Here is a 12,412-nt window from a genome sequence, read left to right as displayed (position 1 = left end):
TTGGTGAACAGTAACATGTAGGTATATACTATTACATTGAGCAAGCAGGGCAAAAAAAATGCAGTCTCAGCAAAAGCAAGTTGTCAACAAACAACAAGATCCTCACATCGGCCACAAATGTATCAGAAGAATTGTAATGAGGATATCATGACCTTATGTTACATAGTTACATAGTTAGTTAGGTTGAAAAAAGACATAATGTTCAACCACCAGGTAAATAAACATATCCCGGAAGAAAACCCGATAGACAAAGTTGATCCAGAGGAAGGCAAAAAAAACCCTGGTTCAATTTGCTCCAACAGAGGAAAAAAAAATCCTTCCTGATCCCATGAGGCAATCGGATGATCCCTGGATCAACTGTCGGTTATCTATGTACACGTAGATGTGCACCGTACATTTGTATTATGGGCTTTTGCTTTGATATTTTTGGTATTCTATCCAGAAATTCTCATTCCATGGTAGCGTTAAATATGGTTTATCTTTAGCTCTATCCAATGTTCTCTTTAAACCTTTTATAGCAAAACAATGACGATTCCACTTCCTCCATGATACAGCTTTTAATTTCAATGTTTCCTGCACATTGGTGAGCAGCAGGCAAGGCTTATTTGCTTATTTTCTGTTATATTTTCTTCCCTATGCTTCAATGAATCCAATATTCACCAAACATTCTCTGTTGGAGAATCACCAAGGTCCTGGTGTTTTCAACGATAGTGATTGATTCTCAAATCTCATTGCTAAAGAATACTTAGTGAATGTCAGATTCCCTGTTTTATAAATAGACCCCAATGAACAGAAATACACCAATGATATCTTTCAGAAATAAGCGAGAAAACAGGTTTTTATAGCCTTAGTAAAGTGAGGGGCAGAAGTTGATGATTTCAAGGCTGCAGAGAACAATGACAGACTGATTCCTAGTGTGTAATTCATCTCGTCCTGCTAATGGCATCCCATGCTTAACAGCAAACACATTGCAGAATGGCACTTTCATCACTTTGGTGTTGTTTGGCATCAACCTTGTTTAAGCCAGTATTCCACTTTAATGAAAAATGCATCAAGACTGTTGAAATTCTTTATAATGTCCTGTGTGTGTTTTCCCCCGGCCGTGCCCAGCACAGCTATCGATCCATCTGAATGAGTGCTGAAGCAGAATGACCTTAATGTAAATGCACACATCTATCTTGCACCGTGGAATGTGCTGACTGGCTCTCCATCTTCTCCCGTGCGTGTATCTACTTGATAAACAAAGTCCAGGGGTAAAACTTTGTGAAGAAAAATCAATACTGACATTTATTTCAGTTTCACCCACTTTTATGAGCGTGCGGCTACTCAGCAGTGAGCTGGAAAGCTTTCAAATGTGGACTTTTGGCCATGCGGGTTATAAAATAGACCTGGTGTTACCAATGTCATGGGAGCATGAGTCATATCTGATCATTGATCCGATGAGAAGGCTCTGTCATTGGCCATTTCTGTCTTCTTGGTGGTTTCCGTTGAATGTGAACGGCAGCCTTTCTCAATCTTTTTTCCTAGAGGAACCAGTAAATCAATGATCATATGTTGGGGAGCCCCTGCTAAAATAAATTATTGGGTAACATGTGCCACTGAATTCAGACCATCTCTTATTGTGGTGGTCCCAATTCTGTCAATATGAATGGGTAATAACATCATTGGGGGTGTGTTTGTAGCCCTGTCCAGTGACATCAGACCCAGGAACTACACAAGCACTCAGATGGAAGGACGGGCAGCCACAGGTCATGGAACCCCTGGGTATCTCTGGAGAAACCTTAGAATTCCTCAGAACTCTGGTTGAGAATGGCTGGTCTACAGTATACCAGAAGCAAGTCTGAAATGAGTTAGATGAGCAGAGAGTAAGACAAGGAGACAAGGTGTAGACATTTAAGGTTTAGAATCATATGAGCTTGTAGATGTCTGGCCGTCACACCTACAAAGTTTGGCCAAGTCTGCCCTCCAAATTATTGGGTTCACGTGCTGTCAGTGAGGAGCACTGTTAAGACATTTTATGTAATTGTGGGACTTTAACCATGTGGCAACAGTTTAGTGAGGGTCCTTTATTGTTCCAGCACGGCTGTGCCCCTATTTACGAAGCCAGCGTAAGGTCCCTGGTCAAGGGCCAAAGCCAGACTACCAAGGTACCAATCCGTCAATTTGTCTCCTTAGTTTTTGCATATAGAGAGGTCCATAACACATATAGTGTAAGTATTATGATTAAGGCATCTACAAACACATATGTCTCTAAACTGCTAAAGTCTACCCCTTGCCTTCTTATCTCACTTGACACTCTCTCATCCTGCTTCTGTTATACTATACACCAGCCATTCTCTCCCAGGGTTCCTCTGGAGGTTTCCAAGGGTTCTTTGACCTGTGGCTGCTTGTCCTTCCATTGAATGGTGCCTGTGTAGCTCTGATGACACGTGGAAAAGGGAGGCAATTAGGTTGCCCCCAGGACACAAGTACACAAGGAATGCTGCCTCGGAAGAGCAAGGAGTAACAGACAAACAGGGAACCTGGAGATGCTCAAATGTAGACAGGACTGGCTCTGAAACACAGGAAGTCGGAGAGTCAGGCCATAAATCCAAGGATGTTTAAATATGTGATGGGACAACAACAAGCCAAAGGCAATGCATGTAATATCAGTCAGCCAGATGGATAAACCAAAAGATTTAAAAGTGAATGGTCAGAAAAAACAGCCAAAAACCAGTCATGGTTATGGTTTGATGAGCTTGGTGTGGAGAAACTCAAATGACCTTCACAAAGCCCTAACCTAAACCCTATTGTATGTCTTTGGGATGAATTGGAATGCCAGGTCTTCTTCTCTAACATTAACACAAAACAGTCACAAAAATGCCATTTTGGCACAATTGCCTCAGACATAATCAAACATCTTGGGGAACCTTCCCAGAAGAGTGAATGTCCATATAGCCACATAGTTGGGGAGACTAATATATTTTAATACCTATTGCATGAAATAAGGAAACCTAGCTCATTTAGGTGTGATAGTCATACACGCCAAAAACTTTTGCAATGTAGTGTAGTGGAGAAGGTTATATGAAGGTATATATAAGAAAGGTAATTCATGTTTGAAACCTTGAGAAGGAACTGAGCAGAACCACGGAAGATAACTGGCACCACTGGATTGAGGAGTAAGCTGGAGACAATGCCAGAACATAGGAGTAAGTAAAAGTAGTTTTTATTACCGTAAGGGAGTGGCAAACCAAACTTTGCCTGACCTCAACCCTATTATAGGTCTTTGGGATGAATTGGAATGCTGAATATGAGCCAGGTCTTCTCCTCAAATCACCTCATCACATAAATGCCCTTTTGGTACAATTTCCTCTCTTTTACTTACTCCAACATCTTGGAAAACCTTCCCAGAAGAGTGAAGATTGATACAGCCACAAGGAAGGGGGGGGGGCTACCTATGCCTTGCTAAGATCATGTTAAGTGTGATGGTCAGGTATCCAAAAACTTTGCAATGTAGTGTAGTGGAGAAGGTTACTTTAGGATCAGAAGGGTAATTCATGTTTGAAAGCTGAGGAGGAGCTGAGCAGAACCACAGGAATATCATTCTGCCTGAAGAGAACCGGAACCACTTAATTGAGGAGTAAGCTGGAGACAATGCCGGATCATAGGAGGAGTAAGTAAAACAAGTTTTTATTACCTTAAGGGAGTTGCAGACCAAACTAAAGTTCCAATTCAAATGGTCAGAAAAAAAACAAGCCAAACATCAGTCATGGCTTGATGAGCTTGTTGTGGAGGAACTTTCACAGAGCCCTGACTTCAACTCTATTATAGGTTTTTGGGATGAATTGAAATGCTGAATATGAGCTAGGTTTTCTCCAGCATTAGAACCTCATCACACACGTGCCACCTTGGCACAATTCCTACAGACATACTCCAACATTTTGGAAAACCTCCTCAGAAGAGTGAAGGTCCATATAGCAACAAGGAATGGGGGCTACCTATGGCTTGCTAAGCTCATGTTAAGTGTGATGGTCAAGTATCCATAAACTATAGCAATATAATGGAGTGGAGAAGCTTACATGAAGGTTCCTTTAGGATCAGAATGGTCATTCATGGCACCTTGCATAATTAAATGGGTTCCTTGAGCCTAGATGCCAGAGTGTAAGTCAAAAGGAATTGAGGAAATAGATAGTAGAAGAAGATGACAATGGTGGAGTAGAGTAATCGTGTCATGGAGTTTGGTGAACCCAGTGTGCCACCAGGTAAACAAGCAGAGAGGATAGATGCCAAGGTGGCATAAGTCCTCTAACAGATGATCAAGGCTAACGAGATATTCTGATCTGTGGAGACAAACCAATCCATAACTTTGTCCATGGTGACAGCGGCGCTCCATTAATGGCGTATGACCCCCGTCCATTCATTCACTTGCAGCCCAGACAATGGGGTGACTTGGGGTTGGTCGTTGAGCATCTCTAATGGTGACATGTTCACCCAGAACCACAAAAATATCATTCTGCAAGAATAGAACCGGCTCTCCTGAATTCAGAAGCCAGCCAGAGACATCTCTGGAGCGTGACGGGAGTAAGTAAAACCTTTAAAACAAGGAGGGAGGGAATGGTGGACCTGAGAGTTAGTGTTCCACCTCAAACCCTACAAATCCCTGGATAATGAAATCCGCTGGGTAATCACAGACACGAAGGCGAAGGTAAACCTTTTAATACTGTACGCAGGTAGGCAAAAATTGACAGGGCGGATTAACATGTGTTGGCATGGCAACCACGAGGAGATGTTTAATTATTACCGAGCTCCTTCATAACTTTGTCCATGTCAACATTGGGTTTTCTCTTCGTCTGACCCTGGAACTGGTTACCCGGGCAACACATTGCTTGTAATATTTTTCTTTTTTATACACGTTGCAGGCACAAAAAATATGCGTGATAAAAATGTAAATTGTGTACAAAAAATACAATCATCAGATGAGAATTAAATAAAATATGAAAAGGAAAAAGCAGATGATTCCCTTATAAAGCAGAATGAACTGAGGTGAAGCATCTTAATGATCATTATAAACATTTTCCATGCCCATTAGGGATTTGGAGGTCCGGGGTTGTCTTGCAAACTGGGAATTTGCTTGCTGTGATGAATTTGCATGCTGGCAATAAATGCTACATAACTCTAAAATGGTCTTCTTTATGCCAGGTTCTCACGTCAACCTATCATATGATATTTAATCCTACTTTATTTTCATATTTCAGATGCTGGAGGTGGGCAGAATCCTCTACAACAAATCCATAATAATACCATTTATCCACAGAGGGAACTGATGGAGCTAAGGGAGGCTGTGACTACTCCGTGAGTATATTATAAGTGGTATTGTGTCTCAATCTAGTGGCCACTTTGATGTAGGACACATGTTCTATCACACGTGGAATTAAATTGGAGTAGTTTAAGGATAGTACAATCAGCAGGAATTTACTATCAAACAAAATATATATTCTCTATATTTTATTATTTTTTTCCAATAACAGTTTAAAACACTTTTAAAAACCAACCATTGTTTAATCAAGTAAATGTTAAATCAATGAATGCTGAAATTACATTGCAAACTCTCTACAAATATATATGATAGTAATACTGTTTTCACCGGCCTTGATACCGATATTTAAGCAAAAGTTTTCAGTTTGTTTTGGGGTATTTAGAAATTCTTTAGAAAGGAAAAGCTATGAGAAACGACCAGGACTGACCTCAACTACATATGTATACAATTTGAGAGAGGTTTGAGGCTCACTGCTTCGTACAAAGGTTAATTATGTATTTTTGATCCATACATAATTACATTTAACAGTTAAACAATATTATACCTTTGTCCTGTTTACATTTCACAGGACATAGGTGTTTCATCCAATACAGGGGTGCTTCCATATATACATAGATAACGCAATAGCCGTATAAATGTTGGATAAACTCCAACGCGTTTCGCCAACGATTAGGCTTCTTCAGGGACACGTTTAGTTGACTTTACAGTCTGTGTATACATGTAGATGATAATACGAATAATATATTAGCATCCAGGTTACATACATTGTAAAAAGTATATACATAAATCTGTTAATTAGTATACCATTAGATTTCATGAAATAGTAGTAGATGCTAATGTTTGTATAAGATTAAAGTGACATGGTTCATATAATGCTTATGTGTACACGAGTTAAACTGAGGTGTAATATTTGTGTCTTAATGGTTATATTGGTAAAGGAACATATATGAGTAATTATGAATTTGCATAAAAAAACAAAAATGATTTGGTTACTTACATACCAGTAGTAAGAGTCATATTCATAGGTAACAATAGTGATGATGAAAACAAATAGGTGGAAGCTGGTAAAGTCTCTGCTGTGGGTATTGCTTGCTGTATACAAATAAATTGTGTATTAAACCAAATTTAGTTTCATTTTTTAGGGGAAACAGGGTATGCTGGATTTTATGTAGAGGGTATTAGGTATCCCTTATGCATGAAAAGGTGCATTCATCCATCAATCATGTATGTTCTGAAAGGACAGTACATTGCGGTCCATATTCTATAAAGATATGAAGTGCAAATAAAAGTGAACACATGAAGGCTATGTTTATATTGATTCGTTGGGCGTAAGAAAGGAGCAACAAAGGAGTACTCTTTTGAGTACGTATAGATTTAAATCAGGGCTAAGTTTTTAATCATTAATTGGATGTAAAGGGAAAAGAAAAAAGGAGCACTAAAGTTTTTTTGAAACAAGTAATAATTGGTAACAGGGCTATGTTCATATTCATTCAGGGGGGTGGGGGAGAGGTAGCAAATGGTACCTGTATAGTCAGTCTTACCTTGGAAGAGAGTCAATGCTTGAGGCCATGCAGAGTTCAGCAGAGCATGGATATGTTTGTAAACAGCCGAGAGGGAAACGAAGTGCACCATTTATGGCGTGTACTTCCGGTGTAGGAGCACCCACATGTAAGAGTCCCCATGATGTACTTTGGAAACCCCCAAAGGACCATAAAACATGCTGCACATAAACTCTTTTTTCTAAATTCAGTGGTGTGAATGGACCTTAAAACTTTTATTGCTATTAGTTCCTGATTCACTCTCAACTTTTTCCCCAGAAAAAGATGGACAAATCTCCTAAATGGGGTCAAACTTCTGAATCTGGCTTAGCCCTGTTGAGGCTTTTCATGCATGTTCAATACAAACCAAAAATTATGACCTGCAGCTGTTCCTAGCAATCAACGTCACTGAGATATTATTTCTCATTTTGTATTGCCTAAAAATTGATAAAAGAAAAATAAATAAATCTAGTAACTGTAAATACCCCCTGATGTAGATATAAAGCTATGTTGCAAAATACATTAATAATTCATTTTGTCTGTTTCCAGGTTTCTCTTTGCTCCACAGAATCCACCGCCAAAGCTGCCACCGATTCCTCTGTATGACAATGTAAGTCCGATCGGTAACAGCTTTTTATTACCAGCCCCATATCGTTGGGGTAGACGATAGATGATGATCTTATAAAGCCTTTAAATAGATGTTAGCATGGCTGCTTAATTTAGAAATCCTCTCCTCTCTCCACCCCTTTCTGCTGATGGGACAGTGAATGAGCAGCAGCAGACTGATAAGATCATTTTTCTGTCTTCTCCTCCAATGTTCCTTGCCAAAACTTTTGCATGCAGCACACTTAGTTGGCTCGCAGCCCTTCCCTTCCCTTTTGTATATTCATATTCATTTCATTGATTCTCATTTCCATCACTTACTTTGCCATAATGAACAATGCAAAAAGTAATAATGATTATTATAATAATATTTGGAGAAAGAAATGGATCTTTTATATTTTCTTTATAACTTTTTGCCTTTATTTCAGGTTCTGCATCCTACTTTTCCTATCATACCAGCCCAAAACACGACCCCATTTCTTCCCCAATTCCCACCTTCAACACAGTTCCTTGCACCGGCACCAATTTCAACACCATTCCTGCCGACGGTTCCTGCACCAGCACCCCTCTTACCACCCGAGTCCCCCCTGCTGCCGACTGTCCCAGCTCTGAGTCCCACTGTTCTACCATTAGCAAAACAATCCACCAATAAGACGTCATCGAAACCAGGTAAAACTAAATCATCTTTTTACCTCCAAGTTTCACAAGTCTCTTAAGATGTATTAATGTTTAATTTAATTTTATTTTTAGATGATTCCAATAACAATTTACCAAATTACTACGAGCTCCTCGAGTTTGATCCTCTTGCTGACAGCAAAGGCACAGAGTAAGTAGGAGGCGTTGAATTGTGAAGTTTATGTGTTTATTGAGGATATGTTTAGGAATATAAACCACAACAAAGCTGGAAGAGCAGTGCCAAGCCAAATGTTTAGGAGGGTTTATTTAACTAAGAAGGCGACAAGCCAATGCGTTACGTGGGCTGTAGAGTTCATCAGGGCTTGGAACGCCAACCTTACCTTATTTTTAGCCATATATAAGAAGTCCTCTTTTCTGCTACAATTATTATTTTCTTATTTATATAGCACTGACATATTACAAAGTCCATAGTCATGTGACTAGCTGTCCCTCAAAGGGGCTCGAAATATAATGCCCCTAATATAGTCATATGTCTTTAATACAGTCTAAGGTCAGTTTGGGGGGGAAGCTAGTTAACCTAACTGCACGTTTTTGGAACGTGGAAAGAAACAGAAGTACCCGGAGGAAACCCACGCAAACACGGGGAGAACCTACAAACTCCATGCAGAGTCCTGACTGAGATTCAAACCTGGGACCCAGTGCTGCAAAGGCCAGAGTGCTAACCACTGAGCCACCATGCTGCTGTGCCACAATTATATAGTTAGTCAAGTTGAAAAAAGACATGAAAGTCCATCAAGTTCAACCACTAGGGAAATAAACATCCCAGCTATAAAACCCTATGGACATAGTTAGATCAGAGGAAGGCAAGAAAAAAAAAAAACCTGGTAGATTTTTGCTCCAACAGGGAAACAATTCCATGAGATAATCGGATGTTCCCTGAATCAGCAGTCTCTGTTATCTTTACTTTAAAGTTTTAAGCCCCACCTATATTCTGTGCTTCTAGAAATCATCCAGCTATTTCTTAACGCTATCTAAAGTACTTGCTAAAACTACTGAGGGAGCCGATCCAACATTTTCACAGACCTTACAGTGAAGAATCCCTTCCTTATCCAGGGATTTACCTTCTTCCTCCAGACACAAAGAGCGCCCTCTGTGCTTTGTAGCAATCATAAAGTCAATAACCTCTCCTCATAGCTGAGCTCCTCTAGCTTTATCAACCGCTACTCCACTGTCTACCTGTTAACTTCCTTCCTCATAGAAAGAGAGTCAATTTGTTTGACAACTTCGGTCACCCTGTGGGCTTTTGCAGCATAGAGAAACCCTGCAAAACTTGAACAGTCCTAGGAAGAAAAAGCAGCTTGTGCAGGGACTTCTGGAATTTTTTCACCTGGCACAGACCAGGGAACGCACATTGCCAAGCACCAAGGGCTGCACGAAAGGGGTTCTGAGGGAGCACGAGCTGGACTCTGAGGGAAATAGGGCAGCCATAGGGCAGACACAAGACCATAAGAGAGGTGTCCAGGGCCCTTGTGCAGGGGCACACTTTGCACACTGCTATATCTGTCCCTGATTTGAAGGGTTCTTACCAGAACCAATTTTCATCCACCAGGAAGGAAGGGCAGGGAGCTGCATGCTCCTCCATACATGGCAGGGATGGCTATCGTATTTTCTTCCATTGCTTTATTTTTGTTTTTTTTTTAATCCAGGGTTGTATATGAAGAAATTGACCCCAGGATATGGAAAACTAATAAGGCTTCTGAGTGCTAGCTACCCACTTTGGGCACCTGGACCCAATTGTCCAATACAGATCAGTGGGAGAGTCCCATGGAGCCCCTGGATATGGACATCTGATGAGCATTCTATGACGTTAATAATTGTTTGTTCCTGCAGATAGATGCACAGACTTGCATTAGACAGCTGGATATGTCTATGTGGGGTTCAGACCCCGCAACCAATGTCAGCCTTATAAAAGAAAACATTCACCAACTGGGATGATATATACCTACTCCATTTCATGCACATTTTCCCACTCAATAAAGTGATACATATTTTCCATTTGTGGAATTGTCTACCAATAATTCTGTGTTCTCAAGTCAAATCCTTTCCAGGCTTGTTTTGGGTAGACTGGGAAATAATCAGAATTACCTTTCAGATTTCTGCATTGCAGTAATGTATGGTATTGTATGGCACCATGCATGGGGTATTGCAATGCTATTCATTTAGATGTAATACAGAACAGCATTCCAATACACAAGTGTTGAGGGGGCACACTGCAGCAGTATACAACCCCATTGTTATGTATCATACTGCATTGTATTTATTTTTTGGTCTATTTGCAGATGTTGGTATCCTCTTCATAATAATGCATAAAGGACTACACAAGTCCTAAGCCAAGCTTACCGGTCTGGCCCCTTGCAGAAAATGTATCTTTAATTTGCTGTTCTGGTGACACCAGCACAGGAAGTGAGGGTGAGCCAAGGACATAATAGCAATAAAACCAATTTTCTGGACTATTTTTTGCAATTCTAAATATTTATCATCCAAGTGGCTTGCTCAGTTGCATTGATTGTTTGGAATTTACATAAGCATGTTTGTCAACCAGGGATGTTTTTTTGGGCGAGTTGAATATCAATATTACAAAACAAAGCTAAATCAAAAAGTTTATGGTCAGGTGGGCATTTGCTCCTCCATGGCACCTTATTTTAATAGCAAGGTTCCCAGGAGCTTCTACAGGCATTTGGAGGCTTTTAAAGCAGAATTAAACCCTGGGGATACTCCTGTTCTCATTTCATTGTGGGAGCGACCTCGTCCTTCTTCTTTTCCGCATTTTGATCTTCAGGCACTTTGATTGGCCGGGGCACGATAACGTTGTTGGGAGTTCATTCAGTCCTGGCACCTGCAGGGAAAGCTGAGATGTGCCAACTACCTCCGGCAACCAACTCTAAGCTGCCCATACAGCTAGACATAAATCAAGAGGGGAAGAAATCTTATTGCAGAAGGAACAAATCCTGTCTTTTTCTGCAATAAGGACATGCATGACGCCAAATCTTTAGAGTGGAACTTTAGATCCACTTTAAAACAAGTATTGTGTTGATCTTGCTTCCAAAATGGCTTTTCACCCCTAAAAATGCTTGGCTGGTGTTTGCTTCCATTTCAAGTTCAGCAAGAGAAAGACCCGGGACACTACACAGAGAATCTTGGGGCAGTGGGAAAATCTTTATGGCTGATAGGTAAACTCCTTCAAAAATATCATCTTCTAAAATGTATTATTATTAATAAATAAATTTAATAAAACTAATCAATGGTCTTGGTGGTGCTTTTATGAATCACTCAAGGTGAACCATTGTGGTACCACCTACTTTAACCACCTACTGTCTCATCTCAACCTAGGGTCCCTTTAGAGGTTGTTATGGGGTCCTTGAGCAATGAGCAGTTTGCACCTCTCATGTCAGTATAAGTGACCCCAATGATCTTTTTGGCTATCTGTAAGGGTGACATTCTTCCCAACGGCCAGCAATGTAAGAGGAATTCATCCCACTGACCACCACACTAATATATTGTTAGCTATTATTATTATAATACAGTATTTATATAAGGCCATCATATTACGCAGCGCCGTACAAAGTCCATAGTCGTGTCCCTCAAAGGAGCTCACAATCTAATGTACCTACTATAGTCATGTCACTAATGTAGTCTAAGGTCAATTTAGGGGGAAGCCAAGTAACCTAATTGCATGTTTTTGGGATGTGGGAGGAAACCAGAGTAGCCGGAGGAAACACGGCGAGAACCTGCAAACTCCATGCAGATAGTGTCCTGGCTGGGACCCAGCCCTACAAAGGTCGGAGTGCTAACACCTGAGCCACCGTTCTGCCCATACTATGAAAATAGTAATTATAGAAGGGGTTCTCTGAAGACCTGAAAGTTATTTCCAGGGATCCCCCTATGTTAAATCGGTTGTAAAACACTGATATAGAAGGTATTGTTAGGTAGAACATAGCCCAGCATATGCAAAAAAGGAGAAAGGTTCGCCATTAAAAATGGAGGTTATAAACTGCTAACATAGATGCAAATCCCGGATCACTGAACAAAGATAGTGCTATGTTTATGTAAAGAAAAGTCCCCTTATACAGGGGGAAATTAGGAGGAGGGGTATTGTGGGTATTGTGATTGTGGTGAATAAATACCAGGAAAGGATATAGTACAGCATTAGCCATTCAGATTTTTAACATGAGACTTTGATGTGATTTTCACATACTTGCCTGCTAGTGTTATCCACATTTCACGTTTCATTTCAACTCCATAGAGAAAAAACATGTGCAGGCATTTACATCCTGGTACC

At 40.4% G+C, this 12,412-nt stretch overlaps 1 protein-coding gene across 1 annotated transcript in view; it reads left to right on the top strand.

Annotated features, from left to right (window-relative positions):
• TOM1L1 (target of myb1 like 1 membrane trafficking protein) overlaps window positions 1–10,128 on the top strand; it is a 49,524-nt gene extending 39,396 nt beyond the window's left edge. Inside the window, exons 11-15 of the mRNA XM_072403363.1 lie at window positions 5,235–5,331; window positions 7,384–7,444; window positions 7,866–8,106; window positions 8,188–8,263; window positions 9,780–10,128. Coding sequence (XP_072259464.1) covers window positions 5,235–5,331; window positions 7,384–7,444; window positions 7,866–8,106; window positions 8,188–8,263; window positions 9,780–9,840 — 536 coding nt within the window. The 3' untranslated portion in view covers window positions 9,841–10,128. The remainder of the gene's footprint in view (window positions 1–5,234; window positions 5,332–7,383; window positions 7,445–7,865; window positions 8,107–8,187; window positions 8,264–9,779) is intronic.
• Window positions 10,129–12,412: the final 2,284 nt, after the last annotated feature.

This window comes from Pyxicephalus adspersus, chromosome 3 (genome assembly GCF_032062135.1).
Source record: "Pyxicephalus adspersus chromosome 3, UCB_Pads_2.0, whole genome shotgun sequence".
NCBI lineage: Eukaryota > Metazoa > Chordata > Amphibia > Anura > Pyxicephalidae > Pyxicephalus > Pyxicephalus adspersus.
The sequence above is the reverse complement of the archived record's forward strand: the minus strand, read 5'-3'. Positions and strand labels throughout refer to the sequence as shown.